The 27,545-nt window shown below is 34.4% G+C and overlaps 2 protein-coding genes across 3 annotated transcripts; both read right to left on the bottom strand.

Annotated features, from left to right (window-relative positions):
- Positions 1 to 6,093: 6,093 nt before the first annotated feature.
- Positions 6,094 to 7,035, bottom strand: LOC120178455 (protein LIGHT-DEPENDENT SHORT HYPOCOTYLS 4-like). The gene has a single exon (XM_039184295.1). The coding sequence runs from the start codon at positions 6,724 to 6,726 to the stop codon at positions 6,109 to 6,111; it is 618 nt and encodes a 205-aa protein (XP_039040226.1). The 5' UTR covers positions 6,727 to 7,035; the 3' UTR covers positions 6,094 to 6,108.
- A 15,088-nt stretch (positions 7,036 to 22,123) lies between these two features.
- On the bottom strand, positions 22,124 to 25,841 carry LOC120178500 (putative E3 ubiquitin-protein ligase XBAT35). Of its 2 annotated transcripts, XM_039184327.1 has the most exons (10): positions 25,609 to 25,841; positions 25,404 to 25,518; positions 25,074 to 25,154; positions 24,893 to 24,981; positions 24,724 to 24,815; positions 24,459 to 24,540; positions 23,793 to 23,895; positions 23,232 to 23,317; positions 22,581 to 22,892; positions 22,124 to 22,490 (listed from the first exon to the last, which is right to left on the bottom strand). In XM_039184327.1, exons 1-10 carry the CDS (start codon positions 25,708 to 25,710, stop codon positions 22,209 to 22,211), a joined length of 1,344 nt encoding a protein of 447 aa, XP_039040258.1. In that variant the 5' UTR covers positions 25,711 to 25,841; the 3' UTR covers positions 22,124 to 22,208. The 2 variants fall into 2 exon arrangements, with proteins under 2 accessions (XP_039040258.1, XP_039040257.1); XM_039184326.1 differs by having other exon boundaries at positions 22,124 to 22,892.
- Positions 25,842 to 27,545: the final 1,704 nt, after the last annotated feature.

Genomic DNA, 27,545 nt, shown 5'->3' with positions numbered 1-27,545 from the left:
ATAAAATAAAATTCACGTACCAAAATGAAATAAAAATAGTAGTATAGGTACTAAGCATATAGTTTACCCTAAAAATACTACAAATGGTCAAGATTAGAATAATTATTATACTCATATTTAAATATAAATCAAATGTAAATGTGAAAAGAAAAGAAAACATTTTTAAAGGGTAAACTACAAGTTTAGTATCTAAACTATTACGTTTGTTCTATTTTGAAACCTAAACTTTATTTTTTTCAAAATCATCCTAACATTTAGTTTATGTTTCAATTTAGCACAACGCCATTAAAAACTTAACATTGATGTTGACGTGTCACCATAAGGTATGCCACATCATCATTGAAAAATAAAAATTTCCACGTCAGTATTTTTGTTAATTTTTTTAACAGCGGAGTATCAAATCGAAACATAAACTAAACATTACGTATGGTTTTAAAAAAACAAACTTAGGGTACCAAAATGGAACAAAAATAATAGTTTAGATACTAAACTCGTAATTTTACCTTTTCTTAAAACATGATGTGTTGCGAGGCAACAATGTCAAAGGAACATGAATACATGATCACCTATTCTTGCATACAGGAAATTTTGGGGCAATGCATGTGCTTGTTAATGGCTCGGTTGACGATTAGATTTAGGTTTAGCTCACTCAAACTTAGGGATGGCAAAAAAATCCGAATCCAACGGGGAAAACCAAAAATCGAATTAAACGGGTCGGGTTCGGGGATGATAAACGGGGACGGGGACGGGGAAAACCTATTTATTTTAAATGGGGACGGGGACGGGTTTGGTAATCCCCGCCCCGATTACCCGCCCCGATACCCGACCCGATAAATATTAAAAATAATTATATATATATATATATATATATATAATATTAATAAATTTAATTTAAATAAAATATATATATTTAATTTATATATATATATACCCGGCCCGATTCCCGGCCCAATACCGACCCAATACCCAACCCAATACCCGTTTAAATAATTGTTTATGCTAAACGGGATACCCGTTTCCCCACGGTTTTCCCCGATTACCCGACGGGGATCCCCGTTTAAATTCCCGCAGTTTTTTAAACGAGGACGGATACCGATTTTTTAAACGGGGACGGAGACGGGGGACCAATACCCGGCCCGAACCCGGCCCGTTGCCATCCCTACTCAAACTTCCTCCCGTCCTCTCTCAAAGTTGTAAAATTGTGTCCCACTCAAAGAAGAAAATCAGTGTTTCCAATTTCCTTTGGATTGACAAAACCAGGGTAGCAACTCAAGGGAAACAGCTGGTGATGGATTACATCAAGGCATAATATCGTTTATTTTGAAATATTCATAGGCCTTGGTAAAATGAATAGGGCCTTGGTTTTGCTTTACCTTTATGCACTTCTAACCCTAAACTTTCTAATGAAATTTTCGGTTTTGATAGCCTTCATCTTCCATAATAGGGATGGGCACGGATGGACCCGACAGATTTTAATTCGATTTGATTTTATTAGGTAGATATTTTCTAAAATTTCGAGTTTGGGTTGAGTTTGGATTTAGAGTTTAAGGTAAAAAATATTTAACTCGACTCAAAAAATAATATAATTATACTTTGTATATTTAAGACAATTGTAATAATATATCTCTCTATATTATTTTTCAGTTAGATATATGTTTTACCGAATAAAATTAAGAAATATATATATATATATGTTGTGACATATCGAGTCGGGTCGGATCAGGTTTTATCTCAAGAGACAAGTCGAATTTTGGGTCGAGTGAGATCACTTTAAACTCGAGTCGGTCAAGTTTCAAGTGAAGGATATATTTTTATCGGGTTGGATCGAGTTAATCGAAAATCTGACCTAACCCGATCATATCCATCCCTATTCAATAGGGTAAACTATCTATTTGGCTATGAGTTTATTTATGTATTTCTATTTTGGTCACTCAATCATTTTTTTTTAAATCATACCCAATGTCATTTTTTTTTTCCTATTTTAGTTCTCTGGCATTAGATTTGACAATTAACTTAAAAAAATATAATGTGCATGGTTAATATCAATTTTAGACCCTAAAAACTTACACACTCTATCAATTTAATATTAATTCGAAATAATTCTATAAACCACGTCTTGTTGGATCAAACTAGCCGGCGCGATGATATCCCAAAACTGTGGTGGAGATGGTGCTGGGCAACCAACAATCAGGAAAGGAGTTCCCTTATGGCCCAAAGGGGTTCCAGCCCATGTAAAAATTTATATATTTAATAAATTTTTGTGTATTATTATTTTGGTTCGTGTAAAAAAATATTTAATTTAAAAAATAAAAGAATTTATTAAATATTTAATTAAACAGAGAATAGAACTAAAGATGGATAATCTCATATTCTTAAATTTTTTAGTTTAATAATAATTTAGATCATTATAAATTTAAATATTAAATAAATATGCATTGTCTTCTGGATTTTAAATTTAAATTCTTAATAAATTATTATATTTTTCTTTAAAAAAAATTCAATATTTTGACTCCGCTAATATTTAATCCTTACTTAGTAGCTGCCAACAATGGTTGCATAATCACAACTCTGAGCTAGTGAGACTAACAGGGGTATGGATCCAACACTCCAAATAAAACCCGTCGGCAAGGAGACCTGCAAGAAGTGCCCGCGGGCAAACCAGAAACGGATGTACAGAAAACAAAACAAGGAAAAGGTAAGAATGTGGCATGTTTTTGTTATATCGTGGATTATTTACGTTCTAATTCGTCAATAAAACCCTCGATTACAATAATGAATTTAATTAAGTTGATATAATAATCCATTACTGTCGGTAGCTTCTTATTACAGACATAAACCAGAAAAAACTGTTTGAAAGGAGTAGCACCACCGGTAGTAAAGCATCATAAAGTTATAGACACGACAACTTTGACAAATGACAAAGCTTTTCTTCTTCACCTTACTCATACCAGTGATGTCCCACATCATCAAGGAGTGGGGTCAAATGTACAATCCATCAACGGGTAAAAGTTTATCCACGTGGCAAGATCTTAGAGGGATGGATGTGGGAGACCGACATGAATGACAAGAGAGAAAAGGAGCATCCACTGGTTCAGGTTCTGTCAGCTTTCAGCATGCATCAAAGTGAAGCATCAGTAACCGGTAGGGTACAATTTTTTACACTGAGATCTGTTTGTCAACTGGAACTCTTGAACAGATTTTACCCATTCTCCCAACCTTTTCATTTTGGTTTTTTCTTTTTAATTAGGGTAAATGATTTTACTACGAAGTATCCTTAAGAATAATGTGTAGTGCAGGCCTCAAACAAATCCTTTCTCAACTTTTTTCTACACTTTCGTCCCTGAAAAAAATTGTGCATGAATCATTCTGAAAATTGTAAAACTATAAGTTACAAGATAAAATTATATTTTATCTTCTAAAATGATGAAATTGTGATTCGATCCTCATAAAAAGGCATAAATTTATAAGTTAATTCAATAGTAAAATTATGTTTTGACTCCCCAAAAAAAATTGTAATCCAATTTCGAACCATAATTTTTTAACTTTAATCGCGATTAATTATCATAATCATATAGTGATATTCTCCAACTTTGGTTAAATAGTTACGTAACATAAAATAATGAATTATTTTTGGTGTGTTTGAAAATTCATGAAAGTGATAGTCGGCATGGCTCATGATGCAGAGGTATAGTCGGCATGGCTCATGATGCAGAGTTACGATAACGAGAGTTTGGTGGGTGAAAATGAAATACACGTAAACATAAAGATTGCAAATACGTCCTTAATAAACATTTCCCCCCCAAAATAAGTCCATTTTTCTAGGTCAAATATGTATTAATTAAGCAAAAAAATCGAAAAACATGATAGAGAAAGTTGGTGCAACAATGTTTCAATGAGCATTAAACATGGATGGACAAACACACGTTTAGATAAAAGGGGTATCATATATATATAATCAGATTTGAATATTTGATATCTTTTGGAGATTTTTTTAGATATTAAAATAATAATTTTAAATTAATTACGTGTTATTTTTAGGGTAAAATATACAAATGATCCTCATATGATATTATTTTGTTAAGTCCTTTAACTATTAAAAGTTACAAAATGATGTTCTAACTATAGGGTACCGCTTTTTGGAGTCTCCTTACTGTTAAAAGTTACAAAATTGTCAATTGACTATTTATATGTTCCAAACTCTTCATTGTCTGATAAAAATTAGCGTCCGTCTAAGATGGACATTAACGTATTAACTAAGATATGATAAAATTTGATCCCATAACATTTGTGTTATGTTTTGTCGATCGATTATCCATTTATATTATGTCATTGAGTCAATGATTAAAATATTATGTCATCAAGTCAATGCTTGAAAGCAACAAAGGTTTCAGTAAATATCATTAAAATATAATTTTATCATATCTCATTCAACATGTTAACGTCCAGATCAAACGATCGTTAATTTTTTAACGGAAAATGACGAGTTTGAAACATATGAATAGTTGAATGACTATTTTACAACTTTTAATAGTCAGGGGATTTAACAAAATAACGTTCTATAATGAAAAAAATCATTTTGTAACTTGTAATAGTTAGATGACCAAACAAAATAACACTCTATAGTCAAAATGACAATTTGTATTCTTTACCCTAATTTTTTAAGGATGATTACATAAACTTAAACCTAAACCATTTTTAATGTTTAATTTAAAGCTTAATTTAAATTTAGCGTTATTATATAATTAAACTTGGCTCAACATACATAAGTCTCTTTAAAGTTAATTTTTACTTTGAGATGAATAAATAATTAAATTCAAATTTTATTTTGATTTAAATCTCATGTTCCTCAAATAAACAATTAAAGAACAACACAACATTAATACTTCCACAAACAAAAATTGAATCAAACTTTCGATGAGGCAATCTCTCTCTTATTTAATTAAGATTGCTAATTGTATTTCTTAATAGCTACCAACTATTAGAAGAATAAGATGTTAATTTTTTAAATAATATTAGAATTTAAATTATGATATTATAAATAGAGTTAATTAAATATATTATTCACGGAATATTATTAACTATACCAAGAAAATATAAAAAGTAAGGTCATTAGTATCAACTTTGGTCCCAGCAGAATCTTAAAACATATCATGTAATGATGGGCAGCTTTAGTCAAATTAATAGTCCCTTGTAATAATAAAGGTTCAACTTAATATATATTTTTTGATATATTTAGTTAAGCAACTGAAGAGAGCTGTTCCACGGCATTATATATATATATATATATATATATATATATATATTTCAATGTATCTAAAAACCCTAGCTATATTTAGAAAAAACTAGGAGGGATTCATTCTAGACAACATATAGCATACATGATTATGCTGCATGAATAAAACCCAAAGAAAAACATGTTTCAAACATGAATTTCTCTTTCAGATAATGGCTGTAACTCTGTATGAATCAATCATGGAAACCAAACACCAAAGAGAAAATTTAGTAAATGTTTTATCAGCCAATACCCAATAGTTACACCATGTAAAATCATATATCAAACTACGTGCATACATATATTATGTATATATATTTAACCTAATCCAAGTTGTGGTAGCTGCATATTTTGTATATATTAGGGTTCATGTGAAGATCCCTAAAAGTGAACAATAATAATAAAAATATGTATCTCCCCATTGTGAGAACAGGCATGACAGAAATTAAGAAATGGGAGATGGATTTGTCCCAATATCTGTCTAGACCAAGACAAAAGACCCAAATCCCCATTTTTATTACACCACTTATCATAATCTGTGACTGATTATCTTTAAAAACATGAAACTAAGAGAAGAAAACGATGAACATCAGAGGTCACTAAAACAGGAAATAACCATTGAAGAACAGACACACGACTTGATCTGCAAATCTAAACTTGTCATAAATAGATTATCGAAAGTACAAATCTAAAGACAAATTGGATGTTGAAAATCACATAGATCTTAGGTTACTACAAATAGTAGAAGCATTGCTTTATGTAATAATTAAGGCACCATAACCATTTTTTTTCATGAAGCTGTGGATACTTTAAGATTTTTTTTCTTTGTTTTTTGCTTACTGCCTTTGATTTAATGGCGGAGGAGATGGAGGAGCTTGCGGTGGTCGTTTCCTTTTCTTCTTCTCGTAGCTTATGCCTCGGGCCTTGGCCTGTGAATCACGAATCTCACGTAGGTAAAGCCTAACAGCTCTAGCACCGAACGGGTTTGCTTCGGGCTTGCCTCCGTGCTCCTCGAAGGCGGCACGAAGGCGGCCGATGAGAGCATCTAGGCTTCCCCAAGCTTGACGGAGAGGGCAGGGGCATGGAGCCGGCGGATTAGGGTGGCCAAAGAAAGGGCAAAGTGTGGTGTGGACTTTGGTTTTTCCGAACTGGTCGAGGTACCGGAGAAATTCCAGGACGTGCGCGCCGCTGCAGCGGGAGAGCGAGAGAGGCGGGCGGTGGTTGCAGAGGTATTGGCCGAAAGTGTTCCAGTCACGACGCTTTTGGTTCTCGTAGCGGCTGAGAGTAGTCGGAGAAGTGGACGAGGAAGATGAAGCCGTCACCGACAAAGGGTTCCCGTTTCCTTTTCCGGTGGTGGTAACGGTGGTCATCGACAGGCTCCCGGGAAAATTCGGGGTTAAAGCAGTGAAAGAAGGGTTAGAATTCAGGGTTTCGAAACCTTGAAGAGAATCCATATCCAAAACTCCAAAAAAAAGGGAAACAAAAGGGAGAAGATGAACAGTAGTTTGTTGATCTGACTCAAAGTAGTATGAAAAACACCATGATTTGTAAGAAAAAGAACAGGCGGGTGTCTTCTTTAACCTAGGACTACTCAAAAAAGGTCGCCATGGGAGCAAAAGATTGAAGAAGATGACAGATTCGAAGGCAAAACTTACATATAAACTAGCTAAGGTCTAGTAAGAAACCCTTTGTTTTCTTTGAGGTTTCTTTCAATCTTTTTGTATGATCAATCCTAGAAAACTTCATATGATCATGCCTTAATGTGGTATCCTATTTTTCAAAATTAATTTCTGAAAAAAGAAAATGAATAAATTAATTTAAAACTCTCAGTGAAACTCTGAGTTTCACTGCAAAGATGTTTAATGAACACTGAGTGAGACAGGCAACGGTTAATGGGGTAAAAGTTGAGGGGGAAAAAACATTTTCTAGGGTTTTCCGCGTTTTTCCAAAAAAAAAAAATCATCTTTTTAATTTAATATTTTTGATTAGACACCGGTTATATTATATTTCTCGATCTAACACCTTTTACAATAAGACGCGCCTCCTGCACCGCGTTATACGCTGAATTGACGCCACGTAGGGTAGGGTGCATCTCCTGAAACGCGTCTTATGCTGACATGGATACACGTGTGAACGGGCAAGGGTAAGTTGATAATTAAGGGTATGGCGCGGCGCAGGGGCCACGTCTTACCTATAATTATGACACGCTTCAGAAAGGTGCGGACCTTGCCCCGCGCTATACCTTTAATTACCAAATTATGCATGCCCGTTCACACCCATCTCTCCCTATAAATACACCAATTCTCAATCACTTTTATTACACCAAATCCTCTCAACTTCTCTTATATTCTATTATTAAGGTATATTTTATTATATTTAATTTTTTTAGTAATTTATTTAATTATTTTAATTGTTAAATATTTTATTTAATTAATTTTTTTGCAGACATAAAATGAAAAGAGATTTACTTTGGTTGAATGTAAATCATATATCTCGACACTTTGCTGATATAGTAACATTTTAACGTTTTAATTTAATTTATTTATTTATTTAATGCATGATTATTAGTTTAAAAATTAATTTGTGTAATTATTTATTTTTTAGGAGAGAAACCGTATATTAGATCCTTTTATTAGGAACCTTAAGTTAGTTATACCTACTCGTGTAATGTCGTATTTAGTAGAGGCTGGATTTAATCACCTAGGTAGATATAAGAGTCACTGTAAGATAGAACCATACATTATTTCTGCCTTAGTAGAGCGGTGGAGGCCGGAGACCCACACATTCCATCTTCCGTGCGGAGAGTGCACGATCACGCTTGAGGATATTTCTATGCACCTGGAGCTTCTGGTGGATGGAGGTGTGATATTAGAGATAGTTTCCGGTTCTTGGACTACTTTGTGTCGGGTTAGTCTAGGACGAGTCCCGGAAAATTTTAACGGTGGACGGATACCGTTAAATTGGTTAGATGCCAATTTTCGAGAGTTGAGCGATGACGCATCTGACGAGGAAGTTAAACAGTATGCACGAGCATGCATACTGCAGCTGATAGGAGGGTTGCTGATGCCGGATAAATCGCGTAACCAAGTTCACTGTATGTGGTTGCAACATCTTAGCGACTTTCATCTGGCCAGATCACTCAGTTGGGGCTCGGTAGTTTTGGCTTGCCTGTACAGGGAGATGTGTCGAGTCATTGACTACAGGCGTCCAAGTTGATATGATCTCGGTTGACCCCTCTAGCACAATATGTGTGAGGACCGTTGTATACTGTTAGTTCCAATCTGTTGTTTTTCCTCTTCCTCTTCGATACACGAACCATCCAACTGCTTCCGTTTTCGCGTCGGGCACAGTAGCATACATATTTTTCGGTCGTGGAGCGATCGACTCTGGACTGAACATAATTACGGATATTGTAATTTTTGATAGCCATCATCGCTTCTTCCTTGCTTGAAAACTCCATGCCTAAAGATAACTCACCATTATTTATTGATGAGTAATATCCATACTCACCGAGATGTATCCGCAAATTCTGGCCCGTACATTGCATCATAATCAGCTTCATACATGTGTGGTGGAGGGTCAGTTTGTGCCACATTTTCTGGAACTTCATCTACATCATCATCACAATCGGAGTTGAATTGTGGTGATTCTAGGTGAATGAATAGTCCAGTCTCAGCACCATCCGCACCAGGCTAACGAAGCGGTTCTTCTGGTGGAGATGATGGTTCCTCCATGCTCTCCACATTTAGGTCGAAGAACCTACTACTGGTACGCCTTCCCCTTGAACTAGAAGACATATCTGGATTGAGATCGAAAAAGCTCGCAGTCGAATGCCTCCCCCTTGATCTTGAAGCCATCGTGTCAAATGGAAACTGCACAGATTGTTGTGTCGATTGCATCTCCATATTAAGGTCAAAGAAATTTGCATATGAATGCCTTCCCCTCGAACTGGACGCGATGTTGCCATACAGATTATTCGTGGACCCATCTCGGTACATATCGTAAGGAGTTGCGAATGAATGTCTCCCCATTGAAGTTGATGTGACGGCACCATGATGTGGATTTCCCATTATGGCATTAAAATCATTACACATTACTGTAGTCGGATTGTCAACTTGATCAACTTGTTCAGCCAGCCCATAGTGTGAGCTTAATAGTTGACCCCGAACAACACGCACTTGAACAAACTTTGCATACATCTTAATATCGCCGTCTAAATAATTACTTTGAGAATCAACCATAATTTCAACATCATCATTGTTCAATAGTTCGAACGCTGTATAAATTAATTGCAACAATGATGTTGGAAATATGTACTGCAACGACGAGATTCTTCTACTACTTCCAACATGAACCTTCCTCGAAATCTTCGTTATCAGCTCCTCAAGAGTTATGTTTCTCTTGAATGATATTTTAACACGCTCATTTGATACGAATACAACACCGGTTTCATCTTCTCGAATTTCTCCATCATAATAAACAATATCTGAAAGTCTCGTCATTCTTAGAGTTTAAAAGTGCAACAATATTATATATGCAAAAAAAAAAAACAACTGAAACAAACTTGATTAAATAAATAATATATGACCAAAAATATAACAAAATAATTTTTTTACACATAAACGTAAATAATTTAAATAATCTATTTTTATATAATTACCTGCACCGCTAAAATATTTCGACGTATGCTCCCACTTTCTAATTCTACAAACACATAAATTAATTGAAAACAATTAGTATAATATTTTTTCAAATAATCATATATAACTATAAAATAAATATTATAACAAAATTACCTTATAACGAAAGATCGAGCAAACTTCTGAATCAAATATTTCTACGTATGCTCCCACTTTCTAATTCTACAAACACATAAATTAATTGAAATCAATTAGTATAATATTTTTTCAAATAATCATATATAACTATAAAATAAATATTATAACAAAATTACCTTATAACGAAAGATCGAGCAAACTTCTAAATCAAATATAAGATGATTGTCGTATGTTATTTACTTATTCAAAGGATTGTTGGTGAGAGAGTTTACGGGAGACGACTATTTATAGCCGAGAGAGGATGCCTTAAAGGCGAGAAGTTTGGGAAAATAATGCAAGGCGTGATTCTTGCATAGCATCTTGCATGATACATGTTTGATAATTGAGATAATTGAATAGCGCGACCCTTGCCCCGCGCTATATCTTACGTGGCGTAAGGCGCGGCCCCTACCCCGTGCCATACACACGTGTATCAATGTCAGCATAAGGCGCGCCTTACCCCACGTGACGCAAACTCAGCGTATAGCGCGGTATAGGAGGTGCGTCTTTCTGCAAAGGATGTTAGATCGAAAAATATAATCTAACCGATACCTGATCAAAAATATTAAATTAAAAAGATGATTTTTTGGGAAAAACCCCATGATTTTTATGGGAAATGAAAAGAGGGTTGCTTTTGGATTGTGAGGTAAAAAACAAGAGTGAAAATAAATATGATTGATGGAGACAAAATAAGGTTATTGGTTCAAAAGATTATAAAATAAATATTAAATTTATTAAAATTAAAATTTTAGGATAAACTATATTTCTAAGAGAAAATAATCTCAGTGACCGAAAATTCCTTATAATATACGATTTTGTCCAACTTTTTTTCGATTTGCCAAAATGACCAACGAAATTGCAATGCGATCTCTAAATCGTAACATGATCTCCATTATCGCAAATCATTTTCCAGATTCGCAACGCGAATTTGGAAAATCGCAATGCGAATATGTAAATCGCAATGCGAATATCTAAATCGCAACGCGATTCTGACTATCGCAATGCGATTTTCAAAGCGCCATTAGTATCGCAACGCATATTGTATTTTCAAATTCCAAACACGAATATTAATATATCCCGTAATCACAACTCTTAACCTAAAACCCTAAATCACAACTCAGTCCCATCTCCATCTCTCACTCTCTATGGCGACATACGTCCCCATCTCCGGTGAAATCTGTCCCCATCTCTGACAAATTCAGTCTATCTCCATCTCTCAGAGCCACCCTCACAATCATTCACGATCAGAAAAGGAAAATCAACCAAATCAACCACCGAAGGTTAGTTTTTTTAATTATTTTTATTTTGAAATTTTTGCATTATTATTAGGTTTTTCATATTGAAATTGATGATAAGTTTACTGGTAATTTCAATAATAGATTAACCATTTCACTTAGATTGCTTATTAAATTCATTCGATTGCTGCCAATACTGCTAAAATGTTTAGTCTTTAACCCTGTGAAGTTAGTATTTGTCTTTGTTTTGTCTTTTGGTTGAAGTAATGCAATTCATTCAAGTTTTAATTTTAGACAATGACTATTTGAAACCAAGAATCGCAACGTGAAATGAAAATCGTAACGCGATTTTAGTTTCGCGTTGCGATAGTCAAATTCGCGTTACGATAGTCATTTTCGTGTTGCGATTTTAAGTTTCAGAAACTATTCTTCTTCTGCAAATTGAAACTTAAATGAATTGCATTACTTTAACAAAAAAACAAAGACAAACACGAAATTCACAGTGTTGCAAATTTAAGTTTGAAGAATAAACTACTACTCTTTATGTTTATTATTGTTTTTTGGTATATCTTCACAGTGTAGTTTTTGGTATATCTAACTTGGTATGTTTATTGTTTTTGTAAAACTTTTTTTCGGCTCAATTAACCTTAAGGAATAAAATAAGCCTAGTCACTACAATTGCGTCAAAGCTTTCACCTGTACAAAGACAATTGTTTGAGGATATTTACTTCGGGCCATGGCTGAAAGTACAACATCCGGGTGGAGATGCCATGTTGACTCATTTGTGGCTTCAGACCATGACACGCGATCTACCCGTGAGTATAGAACGTGGTAATGAAGAGATATGGTTTCATTTTCTACCGGCGTATACGTGTTTTGGGTGGGAGGAGTTTTACTTAATCATTGGTCTACGCTTCGGACACGATGATGTAGGTCGATAAACTAGTCATATTACCCGCCCATCATGGTTATCCCGGGTTTTTCCTGAGCTGTCAATGGAGAAGCCGAATTTACACGTCGACGACTTGACAAGATTATTTAATAAGAAAGATGGTTTTACTCGGATGGATGACGTCGATGTTGTCTGAGTATGCCTTTTAGTACTTTTGCATACCGGCTTTTTAGGCAGAGAGGCCAGACAACCTATTCCTAAGGACCTAATATTATTGGTAGAGGACCTAAATGCATAAAACATGTTTCCGTGGGGTTCGTATCTATGGAAAACTACTTGGAATAAGTTGTCGTCTGCCTTTGATGACCGCAAAAGTTTGCGTGGCGATGGTTCCAAATATACTTTGTCAGGCTTTATTTGGGCCTTTATGGTAAGAATTTCTATATAATGTTTCCAAAATTATAATTAATTATTTAACAATTACTAATGTTTGTGTATTATATTGTTTGTAGATTTGGATATTTGAGGCTTTTCCCGACATGCAGACATATGCATTAAAAACTTCAAATGATATTCCTAGGGCTATTTCCTGGAAGAGGAAACGACGACTATTGATTTGAGAAGAGTTACTAAGGTATACGACAATAAATGATGTAAGTTAACACAAATACTACCATATATAAACAAGTTATTACTAGTACACGTTTAACTTTGTTTGAGCTTTTATATTGTTAGGAGGCCAACACTCCATTACAGAGGCTGACACCCACGGAGGCTGAGCTTGCCACTGATTGGTGGCAAGCTAATAAGCGTTTTTTTGATGGCACGGATGATGAGCAGCCTCCACTTCCATCACCTCACCCAGAGCCATCACTTGATCGACCACACTATACACCTCTACAACGATAGACATCACCTATTCCGTCATATCATCGAGCCTCTTCTCCACTATCACCTCATGATAGGCGACCGAAAAAGATGCCACGAAATTTATCTCCCTGTTCTCCACCTCTACGTCCATGGGATGAGTTAGGGGAGTTACGTGATGAGGTCAATGCCTTGCGTGAGGAGGTCAGTACTTTACGCGATGACAATGGTGCATGGCGTGATGAGGTATCTACTTTACGTGGTGAGGTAGCAGCTCTACGTGAGATGGTAGTATCGTTGCAGAATGAGGTTCATACTCTACGCAACGAGGTAAGTTTAAGATTTTTCATATTTAACTTGATTTACTCGTAATTTCACTTAGATTAACCATTTAACTTAGATTGCTTAGTAAATTCATTCGGTTGCTGCCAATACTGCTAAACAGTTCTAAAATAACCCTATGAAGTTAATATTTGTCTTTGTTTTGTCTTTTGGTTGAAGTAATGCAATCCATTCAAGTTTCAATTTGCAGAAGAAGAATAGTCGCAACACGAAACTTAAAATCGCAACGCGAAAATGACTATCGCAACGGGATAATCGCAATGAGAAATAAAAATCGCAATGTGAAAATCGCAATACGAAAATGAAAATCGCAACGCGAATTTAGTTTCGCGTTGCGATTTTTATTTCGCATTGCGATTATCCTGTTGCAATATTCAAATTTGCGTTGCAATAGTCATTTCCGCGTTGCGATTTTAAGTTTCGTATTGCGATTTTAAGTTTCAGAAACTATTCTTCTTCTGCAAATTGAAACTTGAATGGATTGCATTACTTCAACCAAAAGACAAAGACAAATACTAACTTCACAGTGTTGCAAATTTAAGTTTCAAGAATAAACTACTACTCTTTATGTTGTCCTTGAACATGCACTAAACCTATATGTTATCATTTTAATTGTTTATATAAGTGCTTACTTCTGGAATGTTATCTGATGCATTTTGTGAACTATGATAGAATAATGACTTGGGTGAATACCGTGCAAGTTTGAAACATATTTGTCTTTGTTTTCACTGTTTAATATCATGTCTGTTTATTTACTGATTTATGTATTAATTTATTTTTAACGGCCCGATAAGGTGGTTGCTTTAAGTTGGGTTTTTCTTGCACTATGGGGTTCACGCATCAGACGACGTGCACGTGCCATTATGTCTCCGTTCACCCCAATAGTGCGAAGACTCCGTAAGAAGAATCCCGACTCACCTGTCATCGTTCAAGAGGCCTCTCTTATCATTCAAGATGCCCCTATCATCCCTCAAGAGTCCCATCCCACCGTTCAAGATGCCCTTGTCATCATTGAAGAGGTCCCTCCCACCATTCTAGAGCCCAATTCACACGACGTAATATGTCGAATTATTGAGAAACCCCTCACGTGCCGGACATGATGTATGACTGTTACCGACCAGTACCATTCCGACAGATGAAGTGGAGATGAGACAACTACCGGAAACAATTCTGGATAATACCCTTTGGGCTAAGACCACAGTTGATTTTTATCTACATGAGCGGAGCCAGGGGTGTTACGCTGATATATACAAACTCAACGATGATATATATTTGTTGATTGATCGGTCTTGGTGGGGTGTGTTATTAGGGGTTGAAGACAAAGGCTATTTCGATGGGGGGTAAGTCTTATATTTTTCTTCTTATATTTTATTTTGATTAATTTTTTTTAAATTTATGTAATTCACTAATATATGTCTTTTTTGTAAAACAACATATTGATGCATGAGTGTCAAGTCTTCTAATAGTAGGGAAAATGAGGAAAAATATAAAAAAATACGCGATATACAATTATACCGACGTTTTTTCACGTAGTTTACTTGAAGAATCAACGACATGAATCATATGTGTTGGCTAATGGACAAGCTAAACTTTATCCTGCATGGTGGGAGGTCAATAAGGTTAGTATTTATTTTTTAAATATTTTAAAGGTATTCATAAATAAGTGCGCAATTGAATTATTACTTATGATTGCAGGTGTTTATCCCTGTTTTGGAATGTACTGATTGTCTTCTCGTCGAGTTTCAGCTCCCATCCCTGAAGATAATAATATATGACAGCATGATAAATTACATATCATTGTCTGATTTGAGAGATATTATTAAGGGATGGAGCTCTCATTTGGCTAAATTCTTGGATGCGATTAATTATTGGACTTATTATGGAAACAAGAAGCCAAAGAAGTTCAATGTTACAATTATCAGAGACGAGACCGCGCCACAACAAACGTAGGAAGCCATAGGGGATTGTGGTCCTCTCGTATGCATGTGCTTGGAGCGTTTGACGATATGAAGTACACAGTTTTTACCTCCCACCGATAGAGATAGAGGTGCAGTAGGCTTGTGGTTTCGGCATTTTATGGCTAGAGCGATATATGCGAGACACTGCCTACCTGCATCCGCGTTATGAATGTGTCCATAAACAATTGGTAAGTTAAATGCAAGTGTTGTTAAGTACCTAGAATTCAATAATTTGATGTTTGTTGGTTTTAGATGTGTAGAAAATATTGTTTGAGCAAATGTTTGGTTTCTGCAGGTTAATCCTGAAGTGGGCTGCGTGAAATTGATGTATGGGTGCATAAACAACTGTATGGGGTACACTTTTTTGATTGTTTAATTGATTCTTAAAAGTCTGATTTGTTTAATTGATGAGGAAAATAAGAATTATTATTATTTTTTGCTTGTTTAATTGATTTGTAAAAGTTGATTTGTTTAATTGATGTGTAAATAATTCTTATTTGTGCTTGTTTAATTGATTGAAATGTAAAAGTTGATTTGTTAATTTCAATCTGCATCATATTGAAGGCAAAAGACCTGTTGAAGGTACACTTTTGCAACGTTGTAATAATCAAATGCACGTTGCGATAGTCAAATTCGTGTTGCAATTGTCAAATTTGCGTTGCGATAGTCAAATTCGCGTTGCGATTTTTGCATTGCAATAGTCAAATTCACGTTGCGATAGTCAAATTCGCATTGTGATAGTCAAATTCGCGTTGCGATATTCAAATGAATGTGTAATAAGTGATAACAACTGAACATATCATAACAATGTTCAAACTCAAGTTACTAATACATGTCTAACTGAAAATGTTAAAAGTTTACACATAAAATACACATAATAGTCAAATTCGCGTTGCGATATTCAAATGAATGTGTAACAAATGATAACAACTGAACATATCATAGCAATGTTCAAACTCAAGTTACTAATACATGCCTAACTGAAAATGTTAAAAGTTTACATATAAAATACACATAATAGTCAAATTCGCGTTGCGATATTCAAATGAATGTGTAACAAGTGATAACAACTGAACAGATCATAGCAATGTTCAAACTCAAGTTACTAATACATGCCTAACTGAAAATGTTAAAAGTACATAAAATACACATAATACAACGTTTGCATTTAAAAATCACCTAAGTTAATAGTCCCAAAAGGTGAAGCCGGTTGTGATTGGGATTTTGATTTTGATTGCGATTTCGATTGCCTTTTGCTTGACACCATATGAGCTTTGGATTTTGATGAGGATCCATATTTTGGTAGAGGAAAATATGATTATGATGGGACTGGTGATCCATATGTCAATCTTGTATGAACACTTTCCTTGCACCGACTACATGTCGATCTCTTCTTCTCTTCACCCTTAGACGGTATACGATCGTGACTTTTTGGTCGGCCAGGTAGCCTTCTGTCCATGGCTGGTGGCAAAACTGTTTGTAAGTCATCTGGTATGTCACACTTAGAAGGATGTGGAATAGGGTATATAATATCGGCATAAGTTTGTCGATATACTTATATAGTGTAGCAATCCATAGTGTATGCGCTTGAATCATCTTGGTTTAGATGAAGAGCAACTTTTATAACATGGCCACACGGATAACCAGATGTTTGCCATTTCATACAACTACACGTCTTTGCATTTAGATCGACAAGCCCATTTAAGTTATTATCCAGTACTTCAAACAAAGTGTTTGAACATGGTTCAACTCTCCATGACGTTGACTTCATAACATGTTTCGTTATCTTTTTTTCAGTCCATGGTGTAACACGATGTTCCTGTAAATTTAAATAAATAATACTTACTAAAATATATGATAAGTTACGAATTTAAAGAAATAATACCTGCATGGTTTCTTTTCTTGTAGTACCACTGTTGAATAGAGGCTCGAAAAAACTCCATTAACATAGTAATGGGTAATTTATGGGAATGACGACTTAGAGCGTTGATTGATTCTGCACTATTAGACGTCATGAAACCATATCTTGCTCCAAGTTGATGTACTCTTAACCATCTTTCAAACCCGACATCTTCTAGTGTTTGAGCACACTGAGGCAAAACACGTCTTAAACAATTTATATGCTTATTAAAATCCACTTCTCGATAAGCTTTTACAGCCTTCCAGTATGTCCATTTGTGATTTTTATGCCAGCAGACCTTGATTTTAGATTTCTATACAAATGAACACCACAAAGTCTATGAAAAGCATCTGGGAAACACCTTCTAACAGCGTTGTCAATTGAGTTTGCCCTATCGGATATGATTGTCAGATTGCTAATAGGACCTATGCAATCCCTAAGATGCCCCATAAACCATGTCTATGAATCAGAGGTTTCAGATTTGCCAACCCCGTAAGCTATTGGCAATATCCAATTGTTAGCATCCATGACTATTACTAATAAGTTTACTCCAAGGTATCGACCTTTCAAATGTGCTCCGTCAACTATAATAACTGGGCGCATGCAAGTAATAAAAGAACGAATCTACAAAATAATATACACAAGAAATATAATCATTTAAATGTGAAATGCATGTAACTAACAAAAACGAGTCAACAAAATTATATTGATTTACTAACCGCAACACCAATGGCGATAAACAGCAACTCAAAGCGTCCATCTCTATCTGTTTTGATATGAGTTACCGACCCAGGATTTTCAGCTTTAAATTGTGACAATAAGCCGGCAGTTGGGCAAACGATGCTTCTGGCGAACCCCTCAACAATTCCAAGGCATAACATTTAGCTCTCCAAGCTTGAGAATATGAGATACTAATCTTGAGTTGAGCATTCATGTCAGTCATAATTTCATGTCCCCGATATACCATTCTATTCAAAAACATTAACTCGGCCAAAAAACCACTCAACACATTTTTGTTTGCTTGTCTATGGTGAGGAAAAACTTGGGTTCTTGAACATGTATGTTTATCAATAAAAGTCCTAACTTGAAACATTTCACAATCTTTTATCCTCTTTGCAATCATACGCCACGTACAATTTTTGTCAATCATACACCTTGTTTCGAAACGATCTTTGCTTGATTTGTTAACTTTTAGTTGATAACCATCTTCCACACATTTAGTATACAAAGCTATCTTCAAGTCTTCCTTTGTATCAAAACAATCATCTTTCTTGATACGAATAATTTTTGTGTAACAATCAACTGCTATCTTTACCAACTCTTCTTCCGGTATCTGAAGTAATTCTGGCATATTCCAGTTATACTCCCGTGGCATTTTCTTCGGGGACTTTTTTTCAGGGATTTCTTCTTATTCAGGGTTATATGAATTATAGAATGAATGTTCAACATGTTCATTCACAGTCGTAACTTCCTCCTCATTATCATCAAAAACATCTTCCTCGGCAGCGGCTGTTTCATCATCAAAATTCAGGTATTGACCAATATCAAAATCATTACACGCAGGGTCTGTTTCTTCTTCTGAAACATCAACAAAATCCGAGTATTGACCAAGATCAAAGTTCAGGTATTGATCAAGATCAAATTTCGAATACTGACTAGTACTCACAATTTTTTCTGTTGGCTCATCATGGTCTAACTGGTCAATACGAAAATCGAAATTTGGTGTTGAAAGTTGATTGAGATTTGGATTAGGGAAAGGTTGTGGGTTTTGAGATTGTGTTTGGTATTGGAAATGTGGTGAAACAAAATTTGCTTGGTGATGAAATTGTGGTGGAACCATTAAATTTTGAGCATCATAAACTGGGGTTGAAAAACTTAGTTGATTACTACCCACTAATGACCCAACTTCACTACTTCTAGGTTCAACAACATACAATGTAACATCATCTTGCGAAACACTAATGTAAGCAATGAATCGTTCAACATCTTCATTGTCGGTTAACAAATAAACTTTACATTTTCTCTGATAAGATAACCTAAATCCACTTAGGGGCTCTAAATTCAATTTATTTGCAACACATAACATTAGAGTTTCATAGGTTAATTTTTTTAATGACAGTTTTAGTTGAAGATTCATGGGTAAAGGCATATATTGTAAAACACCATGAACATTCTCCCATGACCCTCCAAAACACAAATCTATCCAAACATGATCAACATTAGATGATTTCATTATTGTAAATTAATTTACTAAACAAACGAGCTGCGAAACTAAAACCTGTTGCCGGATGGGGAAGGATGTCGTTGGATATATGAACGGATGTCGCCGGAGAGAGTGATAGATGGAGATGGAATGAGTTGCGATTTAGGGATTTAGGTTATGAGTTGCTGCTGATGCGTAGTTATATACCCAAAACATTTGTGTTGCGAAATTAAAACCTGTTGCGAATTTGAAATTCAGTGTTGCGATAGTCAGAATCGCGTTGCGATTACGTATTATCGCGTTGCGATAGTTAGAATCGCGTTGCGATTACTTATTATCGCGTTGCGATTGTCAGAATCACATTGCGATTACGTATTATCACGTTGCGATAGTCAGAATCACGTTGCGATTACGTATTATCGCGTTGCGATTTACATATTCGCATTGCGATAGTCAAAATCGCGTTGCGAATCTGGAAACTAATTTGTGATATCGCGTTGCGATTTAGAGATCGCATTGCGATTTTGTTGGTCATTTTGGCAAATCGAAAAAAAGTTGGTCAAAATTAGAGGTGGGTATACGGGCTACCCGCCCGTTTAGCCCGCGGGTTTTGACGGTGCGGGCTAAAAAGCCCGCATTCATAAACGGTTTTGAATTTTAAGGCCCGTGGCCCGTCCATTTAACCCGCGGGCTAAACGGGCTTACCCGCGGCCCATTTAATAAAAATAATTTTAAATGCTTTAAATACAATAAAAAATAATGTTTTAACTTACTACACCTTTAAAAATGATCGAGCAACTTGAAAAGGAAGGTAGCACTGTCAAAATAATAAATAATATTTAAATTTTATTTTAAATAGCCGGAAATGATTATAAAATAATATTTTTTTAATTTTTTAATCATTAATATATATATATATAATGATAATTACTTAAACTCAAATTAAAAAAACAATATTCACTTATATCACCAAATTGAAAAATAAATAAAACAATAACCACATTATACTTTTATAAAACACAATTATTCAAGGCTATAATATAAATACACAGAAGTGTCTGAAAGTAGAAATTCAAACTTAAAAATTTAACAAAGTCAAACATTATACAAATCTAACAAGAAAGTTGTCAAGTGTTTCTAATAATTGTATTTTATGGATACTTTAGAGAAATACTAAAACATAATATGAAAATATAAAATAAAATACTTACAGTATAAGAGCAAATTTGAAAGATACAATTATACTAAAATTGATAAAATATAAGTATTAATTTGTTAAAATATATTTATTTTGTAAAATTCTTTAAAAGTTGAAAAGTATATTTTTAATTTTTTATTTTACTTTTCTTTCTTATTTTAATCCAAATATTACGTGTCATGTGATATATATTAGAATATCACGTGACTTTTTATAATTAAAGAACAAAATGGATAACATACTTCATGAAAAAAAATAAAGGTCATAATTAAATAAAAAAACTTTAAATACCAAAATGATAATGATATATATTTAAATGACGGTAAAATTATGATAAACACCCTAATAAATTTAAGAACTACAATAGTTATAAGTAACATTATATTTATAAGTAATTTATTTTCTTTTTTTATAAATTTCTTTAAGTTTATTTTTTCTAAAATTTTATAAATTTTAAATTAAGCGGGCTTTAGCGGGTTTAACGGGTAGCCCGCGGTTATACCCATTAAACCCGCGGGTTTAACGGTCCGGGCTAAAAAGCCCACAATTTAAACGGTCTTCAATTTTTGAGGCCCGAAGCCCGCATGGGTCGCGGGTTAAACGGGTAGCCCGCGGGCCTTAGCCCATATACCCAGCTCTAGTCAAAATCGTATATTTAAGGAATTTTCGGTCACTGAGGTTATTTTCTCTATTTCTAATACCTCAACTATTAATTTTATTTTTTTATCATTTAATTATTTTTTCAAAATTATACATACGTTACGTTTTAATTTATTTTGATCATATACAGTTAAAAAATTAATGTAATTACTAATATGATATTTTTATTTTTTAATGATAATTCTTATGATGATACATCGATATTATTATTATTTTTTAACACTAAATGACTAAAATAAAATCAAATTAAACGTTAGATATAATTTAAAATAATTAAATGATTAAATTTAAAATAATTATCTAAATATAATTTAAACTTTTAATGTAATTTATCCTAAAAATAGAATAACATGATTTTGTTTATTCACCTTTTATTTATTATTTTTTAATTTTTCATTGATTGACAACACTATTGAATCAAATTGACTACAATACCCTTACTGACTTATTTGCAATTGCATCACCCTAATGCATCAGTCCATCAAACCACAGTTCCTTGATGTGAGCAACGGCTGCAGCCCTAATATATTTGGCTGCCATTCAAACAAACAGCTTTAAATTATAACTTTTTTTTTAAAAAAAATTATGATATAATTATTCAATTAAAATATTATTATAAATTCAAATATCATACTAGGATATTATCTACCTTTCAAAGTGCTTTTGTTAAAGGGAGCAGTGTCTCTGTTAATTCACTCTTGGCCAATGATTAAATCTGATCAAAACCCGCCCGCTCCGGGTCAAATTCTCATCAGTATATAGTTTAAAATGCTAATAGCTTGAGCTCAAAACAAGAAACAAACTTGTTCAATATGCAGAAATCAATGCAAACATTTACGGATAACAATAATTCAGATGTGGAAGTCAAACACGATAAAGCTTTATAACTTGCTGAATCTCGGCACGACAAACGGGGCAACCCCATTTCTTGGCTTTGATTTCATTCAGGCAAGGCATACATCCGGCGACATGGCCACAAGGAACACAGGCTGCTTCTGATGGAGCATCCAGACATATTGGACATGAAGGAGCTTCATCTTGTTTTGTTTGACCAGCACTAGGATGCAAGTTTTCGCTGTTTGAGGAAGACAAATAGATAGGAGTGGAATCAATCGACGGATATTGAATTGAACCATCTTCTACAATCTCATCCATGGCAGGTGCCGGTGGAGCTGATGGGATTGAATCTGAGGGTTGCATTGTTGTATTGACAGCGGAAATTTCATTATTATGGATCTCGGTGCCCTCGGTTGAATTGCTACCACAACCACCTTCGATCAAATCCCATTTGCTTATACTTGCTTTTGAAGGTGGAAATGCCGTTGGTGCTACTGAACCGCTGTGATTGCTACTACTTGCGGTGCTATCCCAACCAGCAGATGCACTAGCTTGATTGCCAGAGTGCAAATCGACAGCAGTTGTCTCTGCAATAGTTGACTGGATAGAAGCATTGATTGCCATTGCTAATTCTAAATCCTCCGCATCCGGTGGTGCAGTTGCTGGAGCAGCCGGAGGATGAGAATTATGCAGAAATGCAGGAATCCTTACCTACATATTCCAATACCATAAAGAAAACGGAGATTCAACATAAAAATTTACCAGAAAGCATCATGAACAAAATGTTCCGTCTTTGTAAGTGTACCTATCACAAAATTAAGCTTCTGATTGATAATGGCTTTACAAAGAATCATAATGGAAAAACCTATGTTACTCGGACTCGGGTGTAAGTGTCAGACACGTGGGTATGGTTACATTTCCTTAAGTTTTTCCATATATTTTAAGGTATCCTTGGATCATATCCCCCTATCCAAATGTCGGTCATGAGTGCCGTACTTCATGAAAAATGAAGATTCCGGTTAACATAGGGATTTAAAGGGTAAATAATACCTGTGGAATTCCTTTGCATGCATCACAAAACCACTGAAGCTGTAGCATGTCATTTTCTTTGCCAGGTGCAAGTTTAATTCGTGTTTCTGGAAAAGAACCAGACCTTGTTGATGTGAGTTGCATTGTAGAAAACATGCATTTATTGTTCAAAAACTGAAACAAATGAAGGTGGTAAAGTATCCGAGCATCGGAGCTAATAACTGGTTTTCACCTAATTATTGGTGAAGCAGTCACAAGGGCAAAGTAAACCTAGTTACTCGAAGAACAAGGAGGCTGCAATTTGGAGCCCCAGTGATATCCGATATCAAAGAATTATAGTTTTATCATGTCTACATGAAACTTAAGTCAAGTTCAGGGGTTTTCTAAATAACAGGTAATACCATGCTTACACCTAGCCTCTCTGGAGGTGCAAGTACTTCACCTTTGCCTTCCCTGTCTTGAGGCAATTCATGAAGATTAATATCAATCAAATTATGGCAACTGCGAAATGAACCTGATTTCAAAATCCATAACATGGCCACAAAGAAATTGAGAACTAGAAATACTGGAAAGAGAAATTACTGCTTGAGTTATCAACAATTGTTGCTGAAGGATCAGGCTGGTTCGGCTTTGGTTCCTCCAAATTAGCTTTCCACAATGGAATAACTGTACGTGGTTGGGCATCCTGTTATTTCACCAATTACCCAAATAATGTTGGAAAATCACTTAAGGAGAAGCAAACAACAGAGACGACTAATTAAAATTTAAAGTATTATTCAAGAGCAAACAATGGCTGAGGAAATAATTCCAGAGCCCCCTAAGAATCCTTGTTTGAGTTTACCAACCAATCACTATAAGATATATCGTTAATAATAGACCTTGCACACTCAGAATTTTAGATTGAACAACTAAAGCAGCTTGAAGCCTATATCTAGTTTTTACATCTAATACCATTATATAGTAAGTAAACTCGTTATTTATACGCATAATACCATCATAAGTACTTAAGAAAGCTGAAGCTAATTTGATGATCAGATTCAGGACAGTTTAAGACAAGCTTGTGGATTATTGTATCGATTTTTCAGTCATTATTTGAGCTTGGAGATTAACAAAGACATAAGGATGTTTAGCTGAGTTTGAAGAGTTTTAAGCGTTTAATCTTTGGCTCACGTCACCTTTCTTTTCATCCTTAGATTAAAATAAATTAAAAACAGAAAGAGAGATAGATTGTAATTAAACTTGCAATACCTGCAAAATGGAGTATATCGCCAGCCCCAACTTCAGAGGCGTTGTATGATTACGCGGACCAGTTGGTAGAACAACCACCCAACTGCAAGAAATGCATTAATGAGAAGATACACAATTTGTTTAGAGAAAGAAAATGTTACTGATTGGAAGCAAATTAAGGTTCACATTAATAGGAATCATCAAGGCATATTGCTTCTATGGCATAACGCAACAAACAAGCAAAAAATCAATCGAAATAAAAAGCATTTCGTACACTAATACCCACACTTTTCTTGAAACCAATTGAGGAACAAAGATTTCGATGAATCCTGGCCCATAAAATTCTCGCATCCAACCAGAGAACAAACATATGTGCTCCTACAGAGTATAAAATTCAAAGTTGTGAGAAGGTTTTACAATAAATAGAATTATCAAAGATAAACTTCAAATTATACCTCGATAGCTCGCACAACATTGATGTTACCTTTCGCCCTAGCAACATCTAGAGGCGTTTGACAATCATCATTCATTGCCAATGGATTAGCTGAAAATATAAACAAGTCACTAAGACAACTCTACACAGTTCAAATAAAGCATTTTTGTGGTATAGGAACTAATAACTCGGTTTTCGCTAACCTCCATGGGAAAGAAGTAATTTGACTGTATTTAGAAGGCCCCTCTTTGCTGCATGGTGCAAGGGAGTCCCGCCATGCCGACCTAAACACAAATTAGAATACCAAAACCAAAATCAGTTCATAAATTATTTACTTCAACAAAGTCCCCCAAAGCTTCTTTACTTTGACAATTGTAAATTTCTTCCTCCTTAAACCAACATCATTAATGTTAACGAGAAAATTCCAGGTAAAATTTTTAAAAAAATCCTTCAAAACCATACATTTCTGCTTTTTAGTTAGAAACAGAACTCAACATTTAGCAATATGAAAATTAAATCAATAAAATTGAAACCTGGACGATAAGCGTTAATATTGGCACCGAGTTCGATCAAAATTTGGGCTACATCAAAAAGTGATGGATTCAAGCAAGCCAATATCAACGGCGTTTTCCCTTCTTTATCAATCCACTGTCAATCCAGAACCATATATATACGTAAAGACCTAACTTAATCAGTGTGATTAAATGAGGGTAAAAAACAAGATCTGTTATTTGGTACCTCAAGGCCGGCGCCTTCATTGAAAAGAGATTTAATCCCTTCAACGTTACCGTAATTCACTTGATTGTATAGCAGTTCGTCTTTCGATTGTTGTTGCCCCATTCAAAAACGCTTCTGGTTGATCCGATGGAAAATTCGGCCCGGATTTTATTTTTCTTTCTTTTCCCAGGAAAAAAACTGTTTTCCCGGAAAATTGAAATGGAAATAAATTCAAAATTAGGATGGAAAAATTGATTAATTCTGGAGAAATGATTAATTTCTTAATGGAGAAGAATGTCTGGAAGTCGAGAGGAACCCTTTTTTAGGGTAAAGTACATTATAGGTCCTTAAACTATTCTCAAATAATGTTTTTTTGTTATTAAACTTTTAAAAGTTATATAATATTCCTTACATTTTATGGAAATATTATAAAAGAATCATTAAACTGTTATAATGATCACTAAATTTATTGATATTTTACACTTATTATAACACTATATGACTCTTTTGTAACAATTCAATAAATCTAATTATCATTTTAGATTTTTAAAAGTTAAATGACTAAAATGATAATTTCTATAATTAAGTGACATGTGGTGTACTTTATCTCTCTTGAGGAAATTCAAAGTATTAATTTTTGGATAAAGTAAGCAAGAGGTCACTAAACTATGTTCAAATAATTTTTGATAATTGAACTTTCAAAATTTATAAAATTATTATTAAATATTTTGAAACGATCAAGTGATGTTATAATAATAAAGTTCCATAAATTTAAGGATCATTTTGTAAGAGTCTAATAAAATTTAACGAATCTTTATATTATGATTTAAAATTTTTAATCATCATTTTATAATAATTAAATAAATCTAATGATGATTTTATATTATAACAGTTCCATAGATTTAGAGACTATATTATAATAATTTATGATTGTTTGAAACTATGTAGTTGATGTATGAGGGATATGCATTTAGTCGATTCAAGTTTTTATATACCAATAATCGAATAAATTAATTAAGTCATTAAAACTGAGTATATTAAATTGATTCTACTTTGTAATTATTAAAATTTATAAAACGATGAATCGACTATTTATATGTTTTAAATATATTATTTTTTATTAAAAATTTGATAACATTATTAAAATAAAGCCTCGTAAGTTAAAATCTCTCATTTCAACCTTATTACTAGCTATCATCGATCATTACCGATCGTCTTTATCATCCTCAGACGATCACTCACCCGTCTTTATCAACTCAATTTCCCAAAACAATATAAAATAGATTCACCAATGATCATAATGAAAAAAAAACAAGTTATCTATTGTACAGCTACAAAAGTTCACTAAGGTAGTTTGAGAAATCAAGAGAGTGAGAGAAAAAGGAAGAAGATGATCTTGTTGCTGCAACATAGCCCCTTGAGCTTCGCTTTCACTAAGTGTCAGATACGAGTACATATCCGATGTAAGTGTATTCGAGTCTTCTAATAAAAGCTTTGTTTTTCCCTTCATATATTTGAGAACATACCTTTGTCCGGGTATCATAGTTCTATGTTGCCGGATGACTAAGCTTGAGAAGGTGGAGGCGCGACGGCGATGCTGCCGTTGGTGGAGTAGGGGATGAAACAGCCAAAGCCTGTTATATCGCAGTGGGACTGTACCTCATAAACACCCTATTTTTATTGTTTCTCCACCATTCTCCTGCCTGTTGTTCATGGAACTTCCTTTTGCTGCAAAACTGCCTGTTGTTCAAATCGTGAAGCGTCCTATCTGTGATTGTAAATGCCGAGAATGCTGTATTTATTTGGACCTTCCCGACCTTGCTTATATCCGAAGTCTTGTGCAATAAGTACAATTACACTATATATAAAAATAAATTATGTGTACCGTGTCTCATGGTTTCTACGGACTACAGTAAAATACCAAATGTTGCTCGGAGATTTGATGGGGAAAGACCTAA

The sequence above is a fragment of the Hibiscus syriacus genome, unplaced genomic scaffold, assembly GCF_006381635.1.
Source record: "Hibiscus syriacus cultivar Baekdansim isolate YM2019G1 unplaced genomic scaffold, ASM638163v2 tig00112350_pilon, whole genome shotgun sequence".
NCBI classification, from domain to species: Eukaryota; Viridiplantae; Streptophyta; class Magnoliopsida; order Malvales; family Malvaceae; genus Hibiscus; species Hibiscus syriacus.
The sequence above is the reverse complement of the archived record's forward strand: the minus strand, read 5'-3'. Positions and strand labels throughout refer to the sequence as shown.